At 40.5% G+C, this 19,919-nt stretch overlaps 1 protein-coding gene across 5 annotated transcripts in view; it reads left to right on the top strand.

Moving 5' to 3' along the window:
• The first annotated feature begins 447 nt into the window (after positions 1–447).
• Positions 448–19,919, top strand: part of Neo1 (neogenin 1) — a 153,079-nt gene continuing 133,607 nt past the window's right edge. For 4 of the 5 annotated variants that reach the window (XM_032909405.1, XM_032909407.1, XM_032909404.1 and 1 more), the window contains exon 1: positions 449–938. In XM_032909405.1, coding sequence (XP_032765296.1) covers positions 776–938 — 163 coding nt within the window. In that variant the 5' untranslated portion in view covers positions 449–775. Of the gene's footprint in view, positions 939–19,919 lie in introns of all 5 variants that reach the window. The other variant, XM_032909403.1, reaches the window with a different exon arrangement.

Here is a 19,919-nt window from a genome sequence, read left to right as displayed (position 1 = left end):
TATATAGAGGCCCGGGGCAGAGAGGTGCGAGCAGGCTCGCGGCCTCCGTGAGCAGCTCAGGCGTCCGAGCGACTCTGCCTCAGGTCTCCGTACCCTTTGAAGCCGTCCGAGGAGGTGAGGGGAAATCTCTCCCTCGGGTTAGGAGCGGGAGGCGGGAGGCAAGGAGGCGGATCGCTTCTCCGGGGTTTCCCTGACGCCAGCAGCAGCAGCAGCGCCCGGCGCGCGCGCCCAGCGCCCGTGCCCGGTTCCGGGAGAGCAAGGGGGGAGGGGAGTCGGCCCGCCGCCTGCCCCTGCGCCAGCTCGGCTCCACCGCCGCGGCTGCCCGCGAAGCGACCGCCGGGATTGGAGCCCGGCAGGCCGCGGGGCGCGAAGAGGGTGCTCGTGGGGAGGGGAGGCGCGCGTGCGCGGCTGTGAGCGTGCGCGGCACGGCGCGCTCCGGCGCCCGCCCCCACCCCTCGGTCTCCGCCCCTCGCTCTACCGTGAGGAGCCCGAGTCGGCGGCGGGTGGCGGCGCCTGGAACCTGGAGAGACCGAGGCACCCCCAGCTCTCGCCCGGAATGTACTGACTCCCTTCTCTGCTCTCCTCCCCGCCCCGCTGCAGGAGGGAGGCGCCCGCAGTCTTTCCCCCTGGGCGCGCGAGGGGGCCTCGCGGGCCGGGCCGGGCCGGGCTGGAGCCGAGCCTGCGGCGCAGGGACCGGCTGAAGCGCGCTGAGGGAAGGGCGCGAGCGCTCCGCGGCGCTGTCGCCGCCGCCGCCGCCGCCGCTCGTGGGGTAGAGATGGCGGCGGAGCGTGAAGCCGGGCGACTCCTCAGCACCTCCTCCTCCCCGCACTGCTGCCCGCCACGGCCGCTGCTGCTATTGCTGCCGCTGCTGCTGCTGCTCGGGTGCCCGGCGTCCGGCGCCGCGGCCGCGAAGAACGGCTCCCCGCCGCAGTCCGCAGGTAAGCGGGGCCGGGCCCGGGACGCCGTGGGGGCTGGGGCGCGGCACCGGCTCCTGCGGCCGCTGCGGTGGGTTTTTTGTTGTTGTTTAGGATCCAGAGGGGAACGTGCAGGAACTTCTCCGCCTCGGCTCCCATTGCTGGAGAGAAAAAGGGTCTCGCGTGGCTGAAAGCGGAGCGGGCAGGAGGGGGTTCTACCGGGGGAGGGGCGCCTCCGGGGTCGGGCCCGGAGCTCTGGGGTCCAGTTCTGTGCTTTGTACCGGGAGGCAGGTTCACCCCTCGCCTCTTTCCCCTCCCCCAGGCTCATCCCACTTGTAAGAGTGGGACATTCTTGTGCTCACACAAGCACCAGTAGAGGCCACTACACACCTCATTAGATAAACAATCGTACGGCCAATTCATTAATTTTCAGGAAGGGATGGAGGAGGGGGCTTGAATTCATTCTCCTCACCCCCCACCCCCCTCGGACATGGGTTGCCCAGCTTCTGAAGTCCAGGGAAACGCTGTGGGATCTCAAGGGACTCTTCGCTCAGTGATTAGAGCCTGAGTCTTCGGGAGAGGGGGTGCTAAGGGGCATACTAGCCCCCTCATGATCAGATCAGTGGTGTTGACTTAGCCATGCGGACGCCTTGGAGAGCGGCTCCAAGTGATTCTGTGAAGTAGTGCCTCTTTACCAGGGATTTAACTATATTTCAATGTAAGCCACCCATAACTTCTGAAAAATTTAAGTCATTGGATTTTTAAATATTTGACCAATTTTCTCTAAGTGGCAATATATACACACATATATTTTCAGCATCTTTGTGTGTGTGTGTGTGTGTGTGTGTGTGTGTGTGTGTGTGTGTGTGTGTGTTTTCATGCATTCCTGGAATCACCTGCATTCTTATTTAAGGGTGCCAATTGACACATCGCCAAGCTCTGATAGTTGAGGAGTAGGACTCACTCAGCATTTGAAGAGCAAATTGACCTGTGCTTTGCTAACCTTGTTTGCCTAAGGTGGTGTGCCATACAACTTGACAAAACTTTCACTCACTTTGACAAGATTTAAAGTTTTACACACGGAAGGTCACCTGATCAGACGAAATGGCAGCTTGTAATTGCTAAACCAAAAACTTGTTTTCCTCTGATTATTATGAAATCATTAAAATCACACTGCAACGTGATTTGCTGATAAAGTTTGGAATTTTGCAGCTTGTGTGTAGCGCTCTCAACTTGCCAGTGTTAAAGTACAGTTTTAAATCTACACCGGTATATATTATCTAAACTGCTAAACGACAGTGCTGATGTTAAGTAAGGATCGTTGATGTTGGATATGCGTTTGCACATTTATCTTGTACAAAGTTTTGGGCACAGTTTTCATACCTTTGAGTAAGTACCTGAATAGTTTCTTCTCATGGGAATGAGCAAGAGAAATGTAAAGATTTTGGGAAACAAGTTCCTCTTTTTTTCTTAATTTCTTATGTAAATTTATGTACAGCTGATTATGTGTGTATTTGAGATCATAGCTGGAGTTTGTGTTTAAAGTTTTGCCAGTGACTTTTTAAAGTAAAAAAAAGCAAAACATACTAGAATTTAGAAATTTGTTTTACATCTTTATCTATCTATCTATCTATCTCTATCTATCTATCTATCTATCTATCTATCTATCTATCTATCTCTATCTATCTATCTATCGTGCATCTGTGTTTGTGCCTGTGCCATGGCATGCTGTGTGATGGTCAGAAGGAATCTTTGGAGGAGTCAATTCTCTTTCCAGCATGTGGGTCCTGGGGAATGAACTCAGTTCCTCAGGCTTGGAGGCCATGTAAGCAGTCTCTTAGAAAGGGATCTTAACATCTATTTTAGCATGATTCAGTCAGTGGGTTTTTATTTTGCAGTGTTGAGATGGGAGACATTTGCTTTCTGCCTGTATGGAGTTGGCAGTCCAGTGTGTAGGTAGGGACAATAGCTACTCTACTGCAAATTACATAGTTAAGTGATTGTGATAAGCAAAGGAGAGTAGGTTTTGAGAAAGTGTGTGCTGGAGTGATTTACTTAGCCAGTGCCAGGCTTTCTCAGACCTGAGATGGTAATGGGTAGAGGTTAGAAGGCTCACAGTTAGTAGTGGAGTAGAGTCTAGAGCACAGATCTGATTCTCCCTCATAGGCCTTTTTTATTTTGGTTCCCAAATATTTTCTGTTAACCCCTCTGTCTCTTTACAAAAAAAAAAAAAAAAAAAAAAAAAAAATCACTGCAGTGAACAGGGGCTACTGTGTTCTGTCCTGAGCTGTGGGAGAGATCAGGGGATGGAGGGCTGAGTAAGCAGTCTTGGCTCAGGGCTGTCTGTAAATCAGATACCATTGGTTAGTATTTTATTTGTTTGCTTATTTTTGAAGAATGATAGACATGGTAGGAGAGGGATGATATTCGGTAAGTAGTAAGAGGAAAATAGATGTGTGAAACCATGGAATAAATGAGCGTTTCACCCTCTTAGGATAGACATTTAGACCCGTGGAAGAAGAGAAAAAAGCAGACAAGATTATGGTAGAAGGTGGTTAGCAGTGGTGAAGGATGGGAAATGAATAAGCACACAGTCAGGCTTTAGGAAGGGAGGGCTAGTCACTGAAAAGCTTTGTTGCAATCCTTGGGGGAGATGAATTGACTGAGCACCCTGTGAATCGCAAATGCTCTCAGTTGACATTCTTCAGAGAGGACCCCACACATTCTGACAGGCATTTACTTGATTCGGCACATTGCCTCATAAGGTGGTCTCTTCCTGTTTGTGATAAGTTCTGTTAGAAAACCTTGCTTCACATTTAGAGTAATATTCAGTTTCAGCTCTTCCCTTGCCTTTGTCAGCGTCAACATGCATCTCTGACTTAGTGTTTGCTTTCCCCATGGTTTTTATTTCCCTTTTTCACATGTTTCCTTTAGTCACTTAAATACTGATTTCCAATGTTTGTCTCATTCTCTCCTGTCTTTTGACTCTCCTCGTCCTCCCCTCTCACCACTTCAAAGCTTCATTGACGCAAGTCCAAAGGCAGACTCACATTTGCCCCTCTTTCCTCCTCTTCCTCCATCCCTTTTTCTCAACGGCAGTGAACCAGTCCTTGGCCAGGTCTCTAATATTGTTAGAATGATTGCCTGGATTTGTCTTGTATCACCTGCCGTAGCCATGATTATCCACATGCTCTCCTGAATTAAGATGTAGATTCTGTTTGATCTTTACCTCCTAGGGATTTCTTCTGTCTGTACCTTTTCATCTTTATCCTTACCTGAGCTAGCAATAGCCACACCACAATAAACCTCTTTGCCTCAACTGTTATCCTCTAAATGTGTCTTCCTACTGGAGTAATCTTTCCAAAATATGTTTCTAAGGGTGGAGCTCCCACTTTAAAATGTCGTATCAATAAATATTCCATAGTTTCTTGTTCTAAAAGTCCTTGGGATAGAGATTGTGAGATCCTGTGCTCTCTAACACTCCCCACCAATCCCAGTTTAAATTGTCTCCCCTCGCCACTCCTCCGTGTACCCTTTGTTCTCCCACTCCAGATTAATTGCAGAGCTTTCCGCCTGCAGGCTTCTGCACATGCTGTTCTTTTTTCCCTGTTCTTTAACTCCTATCTTATCGGAAACTTTTCTATTGGCTTCTCCGCCAGAGAATTAATGGTTGTCATTCTCCTTGTTCCTGTAGCTTTTAAAATACTTTTCATTTTATATTATGTATTTTCTTGTCACCTTTGATAGTCTTAATCTCTTGAGGATTGGTACTCGACTTACTTACCTTTATATCTGTGCTATCCAAAGCCTCGGTTAGACTAGTTGTGTTGGTCAGTCTGTTGTTAACTTGACGTAAACCAGAGTCATCTGGGAAGACAAAACCTCAGCTGAGAAAAATGATTCCATTAGATTGGCTTGTAGACAAACGGGGGTGGGGTAGTGGTGGCATTTTCTGATATAAGAAAGCTGTCTGAGCAAGCCATGAGGAGCAAGCCAGTAAGCAGCATGCCTCCATACTCTCTACTTCAGTTCCTGATTCTAGGTTCCTGTTTTGAGTTCATGCTCTGACTTCCCTAAGTAATAGATTATGACCTGGAAATTGTAAGATGAAATTAATTCTTTCTCCCAAGTTGCTTTTGATCATGGTGCTTGTCACAGTACTAGAAACAGCTAGGACACTAGATAATCAGTAAATGTTTGTCGAGCTTTTGAACTGCTGAGAATAGCATGATTCCTTTGTGTATTTGGTAACAGATTCTTGTGGAGAATATGCGTGTGTGACAGTTGTTCCATTCTCTCCCCATCTCTCTTCAGCCATTCTTCACAGATTTTCTGACCCTTATGAACTGGATCATTCTCTTAGATACCCTGCCGTCTTAATATTTATCAGCTTTGTCATTTGTGGAAGGCTAATTGACTTTTCTTGAGTTGTATATAAAAGAGGTCATATATTTTTGGGGTGAATGCACATGAGAGATCAGATATGTGCTCCTTAGCAAATTGTCTGAAAATTAATACATCATGTGGGATGAAGAAAGGACTTTCATGTGAAGGCAAGGAATTGGGAGTATGACTCATGGTTCTACAACTATACATATATCTATAAATTGGGAGCCACAGGCAGGCAAGAACAGTACCTTTCCTACCTAACTGGATTGCCAGGAAAAAGAGATGTAAAGTTGCTTTTAAACTTCATTATATTTGTGTAGAATAGTTTTAATTTTCTCGTTTAGCTTTAGAAATATAAGTGTGATTTAGTTGTTACTTTTTAAGATTTTATTTGTGTGTGTGTGTGTGTGTGTGTGTGTTTGTGTGTGTGTGTGTATGAGGGGTGGCAGGTAGGGAAGGAGAAAGGGAGAGGGGGAGGAAGGGAGAGTATGTTTGGTTGTCTGTAGAGGACAGAAGAATTCATTGGATCCCCTGGAACTAGACTAATAGGCAGTTGTAAGCTGTTCAGTGTAGGTGCTGGGAATCAAATTGGGTCCTACAGAAGAGCAATACATGCTCTTAACAGCAGAGCCATCTTTCTAGTACCCTTCCCTCAAGTTTATTATTTGAAAGCATAGTTTTTCATTTGTCTCAGTTGATTATTGTTTTGCCTTTTATATTTTCTCTACATCAAGAAACTTATTGAGGGCTACATCAATACATCTCTTTTATGAAGGCTCTGTGTAATAGTCTTTTCCCCCAGATACTTTGATAAGTGATTTCCATGCCATCGGTGAGTATGGATACAATACCTCAGTGCACCCATACCAGGAGAACAGCAGAGGCACTGCCTAGGGGTGTTGTATCAGTCAGAGAGCTGGTGAGGTGAGTTAGATTTAATTGGGAACACCATCAAGTGAAATATGGTTGTAAAATGGAGGCCAAATTTGCGATTAATTTACAAGAAAGAGTTTTTTCATTGAAAACATTTGTTTATGAGACCAGGAAAACTAGACTCAAGTGGTTGCTGTGTGGTTGCTGTCTACTATGTGCTTCAATCTTTTATATCATGACTGGGAACTATGTATAACTTTAAATGTTTCCCTAAATAAATGTGGTTCTTTTTTTTTTTTTGCAACATTATCTTTAAATCATTTTATTTTAAAACTTATTTTAAAAATACATGGTAGTTTGCAGTTAACTGTATAGAATTATGTTTTAGTAATCTCATTTTTAACCCATGAGTAGCAATTTTAAGTATTTTCTTTCCTATCGTGTATATAGTTTTCTTTTTTACACATAAGCAGAATTACACAGTTGATTGTTTTCAACAGGTGTTTTTTAATCTTACGATTAGATAAATTGTACCAGTGCATACAGGTTTTCTCATAACTGTTATTTGAGATGTCTATATTTTGGAAAATGAGTATAATTCTTAGAGTGGCCAATAAAAGTATTATTTATAGAACAGTCCCAAGTGTTTGAGGCAGTGTACCAGTCTCTTCTATCTCCATTTTGTATTGAGTGTAAGAGTAATGTTATTGTACACCATGTAAAGTTTATCCTTGTATTAGTTAAGTGCTGGTTCCTCTGCCTCTGCTGATTTCTATGTCTGGTTGCAATTGGACGTGTCATTGTAATGCTTTTATTCTAAGAGTCTCCATGTTGTGTAAATATTGCTCCCCATTTATTCCCAGATTTGTCAATAAAAGCTGATCATGGAGTAACTGAGCAGAGGACAATAGTGCTGGGCCTCAGATCCGAGTCAGCCAAGGGGTGTGGGGGGAGAGAATAGAAAGAAGAGGAAGAAGAGGGAGAAGAGGAAGAGGAGGAGGAAGAGGAGGAAGAAGAGGAGGAGGAAGAGGAGGAGAAGGGGGAGGAGGAGGAAGAGGAAGAGGAGGAGGAAGAGGAGGAGGAGGAGGAGGAGGAGGAGGAGGAGGAGGGAGGAGGAGGAGGAGGGAGGAGGAGGAGGAGGAGGAAAGATTTGCCATGAGGAAAGGGTTGGAGAGACACCATGAGAACACATCTGGAGCAGAGAGAGCAAGATCATTACTAAAATACAAGTATTATCTTGGGGATTTTGGCTGGGAGGTAGCCAGATTAGCTTAGAGGAATAGAATAGATTAGTAACTGCTCAGCTATTGTGCCATAAAGATTGATTAAATGAATCTTACAGTCTCTGTTTCATTTAATTGGGAGCTAGGCTGGATATAGGAAAGTTGTCACTTTTAAAATTATACTAACAACTGGGCATTTCTCCATTTTACAGATAAGAAAACCAAGTCTTAAATTTTAAGAGCTACCATCTGCAAAAGTTGGCATTCAAATTCAGGCATTTGCTGTCTTCTCTGCTTTGTATACCAGCTATGTATTCTCCTGTTAGAATATTGAATCTACTCTTACTGATTTGCTGTGACAGAGCTGTGTGTTAAATGTTTTTCTGCATGGAGTCTTTCCCTTCTATAACTTTGAATTCCCACATTCATTGTGGGTCATCGATAAGCAGATAGTTTTTCTGTGTCTGTAGGGTCAGGGTTTAAGATTGTTAATGTTAACGTGGCTGGCACCATTCCTTGGCTGGGATCCTGGTCTGTATAGTAGAAAAGGGGAACTGAGCACCATGATGCATTCTCTCTTCCTGATCCTTAATGTTATATGATCAGCTGCACCAAAATCTTAACCACTTGAATTCTCTGCCATGATGGACTGTGCTTTTGAACTGTGAGCCAAAATAAATCCTTTCTCCAATCAGTTGTTTTGTCAGGGTATTTTATTATGGAATCAGGAAAAGAAATTATTCACTGTAAGCACTTGAACATCCCACTGCTGGGATATAGTGAAGGCCCTGAGTAAAATACTTACTTGCCACATACAAACAAAACAACAAAAACCATCGACTAAAACATTTACAACTTTCTAGAATGTTTTTACCTTTAAGTGTGAATATTTCATACTAAATTTTTAAAATTTTAATTGCAGATACGATAGTCTTTGTTGGTTAGGACGCCAGGTTAGTCTGTTAGGGTGGAGTGGGTTAATAGATAATCTAAGAATCCGCCTACTGTGTACTTCTACTCTTCGTCTACAGTATAAAATCGAGCAGTGGCTTCATCTTAGCTAGATGACTTTTATGTAGTTTTTGTATTTGAAAACTGGTGGTTTCTGGTTTTGATGTGACAGTTTACCATTTGTCATTCTCTAAAACTTACTTTAATTATATATCTTTTCCTGGTCTAAAGTAAGGTATGATTGGGAAAATCTTTTCATTGCTTTTAAATGACTGTATGTGATTTCATTTTATATGTGTAAAAATAGCTTCAGGGCTGAGTTCATGAAACAGAAATTCAGTGTTAAGTAGTGAAGCATTTTAAGTTACAACATTACCAGAAATAATATTGCTTGAATGAGCAGTTTTTGCTGCCTTTTCTAAAGATGTAGTTTTATATTTTAGTTTTTGAGACAGGGTATCTTTATTTAGCCTAGACTGGCCTTAAACTTGTGATCTCCCGAGTGCTGGAATTATGGACATACATGAACTACCATGTCTAGTTTACAGGTTTTGTTGTAATAAAATCAGTGTTTGAATAATTCATCCTTAAGGAGTTAGCATCTGGGTAGTCTTCATATAAGGTTGTAAATTTTGACTTTTCTTCTTTAAAATATCATTAGAAGTAACCCTTAAATGATTTTATGGCTGAGCTGGAACTCACTATGTAGACCTCTTAGAGATCTGCCTGCCTCTGCCTCCCAAGTGCTGGGATTAAACCATTACCATCTAGGTCAGCAAGAATTTTTAGTTTTTCAGTCAAACAGTTCTTCCAGAGCTAAATAATTTTGACTCATTGCAAACACATATCTTTGAGCCATATGCTTTGGAGATAGATAGTTAAGATGAAATGGATGTGTTCTCTGTCCTCTGGAAGCCTTGGTCTAATGACTGAGATAAGACAGGTAATGGGGTAATGTGATCTGGAGCAAACACACTTACTGCTACAGGTGGAAAACATTCTGGAGTCATCGTGTCAGTGCTGATCAAGTACAGTGCCGCTTTCCCTCAAAATTCTGGGTCTGGATTTTTAGAGTAGTCCTAGTTTAGGAAGCCAGTGAACAGGAACTCTCAAGAGTGAATTATTTTTTGTTTCTTCAGAGTGATTCCTGAAACATGTGCGGACATGAGGATCTCATAATAAAGTCACCTGGAATTCAAATACTACAGTGTCTTTTGGATTATGTATCACTGTGTGTGTGTGTGTGTGTGAGTGTGTGTGTGTGTGTGTGTGTGTGTGTGTGTGTGTGTGTGTGTGTGCTGGTGGCTTTGCAGGTTGGGTGCAGCCTGAACCTTCTGTAAATCTGGAGACAGATTGCTCTGTTGGTTTGTTTTGTTTTTGTTTTGTTTTTCGAGGGCTGATTATTAGTTGACAGCAGTTGGTAAAAACTTACTGAGGGTTCCTGAGCAGAGTTTTAAAAATAATACCGAGGAGGAAGAATGAGGGAGTTTTGAAGCCTATGCAGCAAGCAAGTTTCTCAGTCCCGGAGTTCTCTCTTGGTCACACCTTTATTAGAAGCACTTTTAACAAACAGGATAATCTAGTTCCAAATCCAAAGCTGACCAGAAGTGGGCAGGACTGTCTTGGGATGTTCTTGACCATAGGCGAGGTGGTGAGGTTCTAGTTTTTGCTTTGCTGGTCCTTATTCTTCTGCCTATGGCATTTATGGACAACATTGCTAAACCCGATTGCTAATTGTAGTTTTAATTTTTGGGTAAAACTAACTGTTGATTTCACTCTAAATTTTTTTTAATTATAAAAATTTGAATAAATGTATAAAATAAAACGTGAAATCATACTCCAGACCTGTTCTCAGAGGTAATAACTTTTAATAGTACAGATTTTACATTGTATATGTATAATTAAATACTTAAGCAATACATTTATAACAAAATGGCAAGTTGGATTGTGATGTACATATCATTTATCAACTTGTTTTAGGACTTCTTTCTACTTGAGTGCATTGTATCATAGTTGTTTGATGGCCATATGGCATTGTTGATAGTCTATTTAACCAGTTGTCTTCTGATGCCCCCCCAATTTTTGATTGTTAACAGATGATATAATGAGCCTACTTTTTATAAATGTGTATGTTTATGTGGGTCACATAATTATGGCACTGTAAGATAGGACATTTATATTAAAATCATCTTTGATTATATGTCTGTGTATCTATGTATTATTTTTTGGTAGCTGTTTGAAATCAACAACAGCTGATGATTCTTAACAACAAATGGGAGTGTCTGCTTCTCCACACCCTTGCCCATAAATGATTCATGTCCAGGCTTCATAATTTTTACCAACTTGACAGATGAAAACAGAACTGTCTCTATGTATGTTTATTTTGTATGATGTATGTGAATGCTGCTGCACGTGTGCTGTGGTGCTCATGTGGATGTCTGAGAACAGCTTAAGGTGTTGGTCTTACTTTTCTGGCTTTGGTGGTTTGCAGCTATGCCTGCTAGGCAGGATGGCCTGCAAAGCTTTTCGAGGTTCTTCTGTTTCTTGTTTCCCATCTTGCCTTAGGAGCACTGGGATGACGATGTTCATTTCTACACCTCCTGGCTTTCTGTTGGTTTTGAGGATTTAAACTCTGACCAGCATTCTTGCACAGCAAGGGCTTTACCCAACTATCTCCCCAACCCTTGATTTTGCATTTACTAATAGAATTAGCACCTTCTCAGGTTTTAATTGATGATTGATATTACTTCTGAGAATTGTCTGGTTTTGTTTTGTTTTGTTTTGTTTTCTCACATTTTCCTCCCCCTCTTTTTTGAGTTTATTGGTAATGCTGTATTTATGTTTGTTGTAAGGGAAAATGAGGTCTCTTCTTTAGAGTTCTTAGTATTGCCACCCATCATGATGAGATGTAGTAGAGGGGTTTTTGCTGTAGTCAGCACTTACTGTTAGCTAAATAAACTTTCCTTTATATGTCACCCAGCTTCAGCTATTCAGTATCGAGAGACTAATGAACTAATACAAAGGGGCGGGGCATAAGAATTTCAGTCAGTACAATGTGTCTGCAACTATTGCAGAATTGGAGATCTGGTGAGAGGTATGGATGGGATGGGCATGCAGGTTCGGGAGTTGTTAGAGATGATCTTAGTTCGTGTCGTAGGAATAGATCTGCTTAGACGGGGGGAAACAACGACAGCAGCGAAATTCAACTTGGAGTAAATATTTAGGAAATCACCTGCAGTTGGATTTACAAAGAAAGGAGAACGTGCTATGTTCGCAGAGATGCAGGCAAAGCAAGGCAAGAACCTAGAATAAGAGCAGTGTAACACATAAAGCTTTATTTCAGATAGTTTTAAAAAACTAAATGGTATAGTGCTAAAATAATGTTGGTTCTTTTTGTAAACTCTGTAGTTACATTCTTGGTCCCAGAGTTTGAGTGCTAGGCAAAAGGAGAGAAGGTTACAAGGACTATTCAGATTAATTCTTTACTTTAAATGACAATTATAATAACTTACCGCCCACCCTGCTGCGCTGAGGTAAACAGTGGGTTGATATATATCCATGTTTAGAACAGAACCTGGCTTATCTTAATCGCCCATTAAACATGAACTGCTATTTTGTTGTTTTGTTGTTCTATACTAGATTGAAAGGTTAGCTAAAAAGACATGAAAGTCAGATAACACTGACGTAGCTTGGCTTATACTTTTATCTGATGGCTTTGTATAATTAGGCTGTTAAGTGAGTGTGTTTGTGAAGAGGAGGATAAGCATTTGCTTGGTCTTGGGTGGTCAGCTGGTTTCTCAGGATCTGAGCTGAGAGCTGAGAGTAAAGGCAAAAGCAGCAGATACTATTGGGCAGCTCAGTCAGGCCTGGGATTCACTTTGTAGCCCAAATGAGGCTTGAGCCTGGCATCCCTCTGCCTCAGCGTCCCCTGTGCTGGGTTTACAGGCATGAGACACGACACAGGCATGTCTACCCTGTGGCCTTCCTGTGACCAGGGATAACTGTAAATTAGGGTCAAAACAAAACTTGTGAGCTTTCTTTAAACATTATGAGGATTTTGTTGTTGATGGGATTATTTTTGTTATGTTAGTGTGTCTGAAGCATGAGCTTTTAGATGACAGTGTCCTGCAAAGCCAAACGTCTACACATGTCTGTAATTGTTCTTGAAAAGTTTATTTTTATTATAAAAGTATATCATTTGTTATGTACTGGATAGGTAGCTATTCTGTGAAACCAAAGCAATAATCTTTACAGACTGACCTGTTCCGTGTGTGGGAACAGAAGTTGGAGTTAGTGCTGCTGGCTGTTTTAATGCCTAGAGTTTAGCCTTATCTGTGCCCTGCTGAATAATAGTTCACCTGGCACTCTGTCTCCCTCTCTAGCCACCCCCCAAACAGTTAAATTATTATTTTTACTTAAAGCAGATATGTGGTGTGGTTTCTCAGTATTTAGTGTGTTTTTCTTTTGCATTTGTGAACCTATTTTAAGATAGGAGAAGTTTTCTTCCTTCATTGCTGTATTTTAATTTCTCGAGTTCCAAAGGTAAAGTGTACTTACTTCCCCCTCCCCCACCCTGTTCTTTATGGTGCTTTATTTCTCCTTTTATTGTGTCAGTTTTTGCTTTTTATTTTTGGAGACCATATTACTAAATGCATACCGATTTATAATTGTCTTTCTAGGGAGTAAATACATCATTAGGAAGGTATTAATCTAGTTTTGTCAGTTTTTTTAAATAAGATTTATTTTTATTTTATGTATATGAGTGTTCATCTACATGTATGTAAGTGTACTACATGAGTGCAAGTGTACAATTACAGGCATGTGTAAACTCCATGAATGCTTGATGCCTGCAGAGACCAGAAGAGGATGATGAATCCTAACTGAAGTTACAGGTAGTTGTGAATCTCCATGTGGTTGCTGGGAACCGAACCCTTGTCTTCTGTAAGAGCAGCAAGTACTCTTAACTGCTCAGCCATCTTCCCCGCTCCTCTCAGCTCTGTTTTAGTGTTAAATAGTTATATTTGTTTTCAAACTTTGTATATGCTCGGTTTCGCTTTATAAATAGTATGTAGTTAAATGTGCCTTTATTTTTTATTTAATGTAATATTTTAATTTTTATTAAGTATATTTTATTTAATGTAATAGTTGATATTTTAGCCCTTAATCTTTCATTTCATTATTTACTTTCCCCTGCTCATTACATGTTCTTTCTGGATCTTCTTCCTCTTATAAAAATTATTTGTGTATGTATGTATGTGTGTATGTGGGATGTGTTGTGTTTTGATGTGTCTTTGCACATACATGTATGCGATGCATACGTGGAAGTCACTGGTTAACTTTTGTACTTCTCTTCTTCCCCCTTCATGTTTACTGTGAGGATCAGACTCAGGTTGCCAGGTTTGCGCTGCAAACCCTTTACTAGGCTAAGTCATTCCTCCAGCCTCCTTTTCTTTTTCTTCTTCCTCCCCCTCCTCCTCTTTTTTGTGATCATTTTTAGTTAGCCATTTTTCTCCCCTATAACTGCTGATTGTTACTCTTTTACTGTTTATTTCAATGGTTCAAAAAACGTCTTTAACTGGTACTTAACATAATTTCTTAGTGCAAAACTCTATAATAATTTGCACTTCCCTTTTAATTTTTGTTATTTTGTACGTTTTTTATATTGCATTCCATAAGATATTACTAATATTAAATAAGTCATTTATTTAGATTTATTCATCTCTTCTCACTTCCTATAGTATTTAGTTAGGATATCCTATAGTATTTAGTTAGGTCTGCTGGACGTGGAGTCTCTTAGCTTCTGTCTGTCTCAAAAAACTTGTATTGTAATTTAATTCTGTAAGTTGTTAAAGATTGGATGGCTGTGTTTTCTTTTGGTTTTTTTTTCCCCCTTCAGTTATTAAAGTATGTCATTTTGTTCTTTGCTGGACCTCATCTTTCTGTTGAGAAGTCAGGTATGTGTAGTTCATCCTCCTGGATGCTTACACTCCCTCTATCAGCCTCCCTTAAGATTTACCCCTTAATGTGACTGCCAGAAACTTGACTCTGAGACTCCTAGTTGTGGTTTTCTTTGCATTTATATGTTGCTAGGCTTCTGGTAGCTGTAAGATGACCACTTTTATCAGCTGTGGAAAGTTTTTGGCAGATTTCTTCAACTACTCTATCTCATTGGAATTAACTCATTTCGTATTTTTGTACTGTCATTTCTGACAAGTTCAGAACAGCTCTAGTTTTGTACCGTATAGTTGTTATGGTAAGAGCAACTGTTTCTTAAGACTCTCGGTGTTCTTATCAGAGGCAACACTTCCATTTGTTCATGTTATTTTTTGTGTTTTCATTTCTAGAATTCTGCTGTTTTATAGTTTCCAAGTTTCTATTTGTAGTTTTATTACTTCAGTTCTTTCTCTTGTGTCTCAGTAGATGGGTGGTGGGTGTGCCTTTATAATCTGTGATTTTTTCAGATTGTTTTGTCTTTTCATGCGTGTTTGTGATCAGATGGCAGGTACTGAATACAAAAAAATATAGAGATTATCTGAATGGCGTTGTCACTCTGGAAAGGTCTCCCCTACTTTGGTAAATGATTATGCCAGAGAAGCTAACAATCTCAGACCGTTTCAGTTTGTTCAGGGATTGAGAGGATTTAAAATTGGGCTTCTGATCCTGTGGCTGAAATACTTTAAGTTTACCTGTACTTCTTAGACACAGTACTTTGAGGTCCTAAACTTCAGTTTAAGGGGTTTACCCTTCTTTCTAGCAGGCCTTCTCCCTGTGTTTTGATCTTGTCAGAATTATACTCAGGGCTGGAGAGATGGCTTAGAGGGTAAGAGCTCGTTGTTCAAAAACAAGGACCTGAGTTTGGATTCACAGCATTCATATTAAATAAGAAAAAGTGGGTGCACGTAACCTCACCAATAAGAGAGACTGGAGGCAGGGGACTCATTGGATCTTGCTGGCCATCAGCCTAGTGCCAGGTTTAGTGAGAGACTCAAGATAATCAGGGAAATAAGGCAGAGATTGATAGAACAGGACAGTTGACATCCTCCTTTGGCATTCACACACCGGGACAAGCTCACGTATGTGTGTACATACACCACATACACTCATTAATTTAGCTCACTTAAACTTCTCTAAGCAGTAGTCTTTAGAACGTGCTAATTATACTTGAGCATCAGCAGTAACTACTGTTGATTGACTTGAATTTTGTAGACTAATGATAGAAAGTAGCAAATGGAGGATGCCCCTTCCTAGAATATTGTTTAATTCACCATGTCAACAAATCTCTCCCTGCAGCCTACTAAGCCTCCTCTTTAATTAAGTACCTGATTTATGCTGCAGATTTTATTCATTTGAGGATTCAATTCTTGTTTAAACAGATAAGGGTAACAGCTCAGGTTTGTTTAAGATACATTGTAAATGCAACCTGAGTTTTACCTGGGGCAGTTCACTTTTAGACTGTTGTGTTTAGAAGGCAGGCACTTTTGTAACCAGTTTCTGGTTATCCGTAGGCTGATTATCTAGTCTGTTCATCTTAAGATCATGAAATCCTCTTGTTTTTCACTCCATTTAGATCTATTCCCCTGAGTTTAGGTTACTCTGAACTCAGATAAGGAGAAGAAAAGCAGAGGATAGAGATTAGTGGCTAATGGGAAGTGCTCCTGTTTTTTTCTTTTTTTCTAATGTTGAGTTTCTGTGCTCCTTTGGACTGTCAAAAATAACCATTATCTAATATTTAGTACAATAAAATGAGTTCTTGATGTGCGAGGATACCCTCATCTTATTTAGATTATGGAGCCAGTTAATATGGGCAGATAGAAGTTTATTGTCATGTCTGAATTAGTGTAGTCACATGGTACCCACAGCTCTCACAACATCCCTCACTTTCTTTCTTCTTGCCACTCCCCATATCACTTTGCAAGCATTTGAAATACAGCTGGTGTTACTGGGGTAAGAAGCCAGATGGAGAAAGTAGTTATATATGCCATTCTATGTAGAATCCATAGCCTTTAAAAAGTATTCTTGTTATTCTCAGGGTCTACCACATTGACTGACATGTCTTCAGAAACATTTTATTTTACAAAGACATTTTTTTTTTCCAGTGCTGGAGATTGAACCCAGAGTCTTGTGTTTGCTAGGCGAGCCTCTAACACTGAGCTACATTCCTATTCTAGTCTTCAGCTTTTGCTTTTAAATGAAAGACTACCTCAGAATTACAGGCATAGAAAGAAGCATTTGATTCATCTTTCTGCCTTTATAGAACAGTCAGGTTTATGTCCAAGACCAGCTATTTAAGTTCCTATGATTGCTTGGCTTAATTATGCTTTAGATAATACAAAGAGGTCAGTAAATACAATATACAATGAACCCAGCACGCAGCTTTCTAGCAAACAGCCATTATTGGGGAAGTGGCAAGGAATACACGGGAGTATGTGTTTTGTTTTCCTTTTAGGGCCTGCGTTTGCTGACTAGTGTGCTGTAACATATCCTGAATCATATAAGACATAATTGTGTTCTTAAGGAACTTGTATAATAGAAGAATTACTATGAGAACATTGTAGGATAATATGCCAAATAAGATGTATACTTTTCCAAGCACCAGCTTTATAAAGTTAAAACAGCTAATACTCAGGGCCCATCATTAGAAAGTTATACAGTTTTCAGTTCTTCAGCATGTAGAAGCAGACTGAGTTGGGGAAACTGTCTAGAATACATATTGGTAATTTATTTCCATTTGACTGGCAGGAATGTGAGCTTCTCAGTGTAAATTAAATGAACATTGAGCCTGTTGATTTATATCAGACTATATCAGGTCATCAGCTAAGAAATTTTCCAAGTCATTTTTATTTACTGGTACTAGCCTGTTGTGGAATTAGTGTGTGTGTGAGTGTGTGTGTGTGTGTGTGTGTGTGTGTGTGTGTGTGTGTGTGTGTGTGTGTGTGTGTTTAATTACTGAGGGATATTTGTTTATCCCGTTCATTCAAGAACATCTGTTCAGTCCCTTCCTTGGGATCTTATAGATTGCAAAGGATAAGTACTTTAGTTGTTTCTTGTATATATTTCTAACTCCTGTTACCGTAACACATTCCAGTTTAGCTCCAAAGCAGTCCTTTTCTTCTGATAACTGTTATTTCCGCTTACAAGGAAGGCCAGTCTTACCCTTACTTTGCTGTGGGTACGGCTGCCACTTTCTCCTCTCTTACAGCTTTACTAGGATTTAGAGGGATCATGCTTTGTTTTATAGGGCAACTGTGTTTTATTAGCTCTTTGTTCCCTCTTCAGATCATGTTGTAAGATGGGAGGTAGTATCTGGGAAAGAACTCAGCTATTGGAAGTGCAGAAACAATTTTTGTAAGGATTAAGAAAGAGGAAAACTTGGGAGGATCCATGACAGCTAGTCTCTTACATCAGCAGAGAAGTTTAGAGTCACATTTTCAGTCTGTCATAACTTTATTTTAATTGGCTGCATTAAAAAAAACACAAATTAAACTATCAGTTATGTGCTTTTCTCTCCTCAATGTTGGCAGTATAAAGACTCGTTCACAGGAAGGAGAACATGAGCAAGTACGTACAAGGACGCTCGTGTGAATGAAGCTCTGCCTAGCTGAGTGACTTGCCCTGACTTAAAATATGGCCCTTGGCAACTTCAAATAGTTGTTTTCTCAGAGGGAAGAGTTCAGACTACTTATCCATGTTTAGTGAAAACTATTATGATCCTCTAATGGGGAATACTAATTCATTTATTGATTGAATAAGCGTTTACTGAGTAGTTACTGTGTGTAAGGCACCGTGCAAGGTGTGATGAGAGAAGTAAGATCTAATTTAATAAAGGATGTATCATGTGTAAAAAGTAATTCTAATGCTGTGTAGAAAACAATGCATGGAGTGCTTTGGGAATTAAGAGTAGACATTAGTGCTTTGGGAATTAAGACTAGACATTTTTTCATGACAGGGTATGTCAAAATAAACTTTCTGGGATGGTGGACTCGGAGCAAGTCTTGTAGGCCATGATAAGAAGTCGTTCTTAAAAGGTTTAGGATCAGTAGTAGATTCCTGTGCAGTGGCATGGGCCTACTGTGTATTTATTCTGTGTTTCTTTGCATTAAAGTATAGTTGGCTATAGTTTCCTTATTTCATTTTGCAAGTCTCATCCTTTTTTCAACTAGTAATTCTGGAAGTTCTGAGGTAGAAGAAGGGAGACCTTAGGCTAGTTGGTTAACATCTGTGTTTTATTTCTCATATGTAAAGCACTATGTGTCAGGAGTGCTTTCAAAGAGTGTTAACATAGCCAGCCAGGGTGGTGGCTTACATCTGTAATCCAAGCACTTGAGAAGCAGAAGCAGAACAATTGCCACAAGTCTGAGACCCTCCTTGTGTGTACATAGTGAGTTCTAGACCACTCAGCGCTATGGAAGACATCCTTTTTTTTTCTTTTTGTTAAAGTGTGTGTTACATGTAATAAGTCATTTATTTTGTGGTTATATCCCCAGTAAGTAACTAGCAAGAATTTGAAAACAGGCCAGAATTATAGAGTACTAAACTGTAGTTTTTCCCTCCTAGAATTCCTTCTATCTCCAGTGTGCAGTAGTTGTACTACTTGTATAGTTAAAGCTGCTTCCCCCAGTCTAAGGAGAAAGGAAAGCAGTTCTTTTTCATCTCGGAAGTGCTATGGCAGAGTGTCCTAACCAACTCTGTGTTAAGCTATTATTGCTACTGGTTACTTAGTATGCTACCCTTTGCTCCGAAGAACAGAGTTTTTCAGTGAAAAGTTAGCATGTATTGTAAGCTTTACGTCATACAGTAGACCTGAGTTTGTTAATTTAGGAGTAAATATTACGGTTTTATTTTTCCTCACGAGATCCTGGAGTTAAAATCTACAAGATAGTTTCTATACATTTTTTCTCCTGAAAAATAGCATCAATATATTTCTCGTTAGTGAGTAAAATTTCCCAAGTTTACTCATAAATCTTTTAGGGCTTTTCACTGAGATATTGAAATGTAGACATAGTAGAGGTGTGAATTTTAACAAACATATCAGTGGTTTTATCTTAACATTTTACTAGTTAGAGAAAAAATTTTGTAGTTTAAATGTCTCCCTTTGTTTTGTGTTCTGTACATTTGTAAAATTCATGTGGTTTTGAATTGGTGTCTACGTACGTACGTGTGTGTGTGTGTGTGTGTGTGTGTGTGTGTGTGTGTGTTTCATGTAGTCTGGGCTGGATTACAGCTTTCTGTGTAGCAGAGGATGGCCTTGAATGCCTGATTCTTCACCTCATCATCCTGAGATCATGGGTGTGCACCACCTATGCTTATATGGTGCCGGGCTTGAACCCACAGTACGAACTCAGCTATAGACCTAGTTTCTCATGTGTATTTTTAATTTGTATTTTTTGTTCATATGCACAATTAAACAACTGTTAGTGGATATAATCTCTTCTATGAACTTTGTTAATGTTAAACAGTTCCCCTTCAGAAGTCAACTGTTAGTGTTGGAACTACAAAGAGTGAATAAATTTCCTGAGAGGAAACGATAATAAAATATTCAGGAAGTTGTTAGGAAGCAAGAACTTTTGTT

The sequence above is a fragment of the Rattus rattus genome, chromosome 8, assembly GCF_011064425.1.
Source record: "Rattus rattus isolate New Zealand chromosome 8, Rrattus_CSIRO_v1, whole genome shotgun sequence".
In the NCBI taxonomy this organism is placed as follows: domain Eukaryota; kingdom Metazoa; phylum Chordata; class Mammalia; order Rodentia; family Muridae; genus Rattus; species Rattus rattus.
Note: the sequence above shows the minus strand (reverse complement) of the source record. Positions and strands in the feature narration are given on the sequence as shown.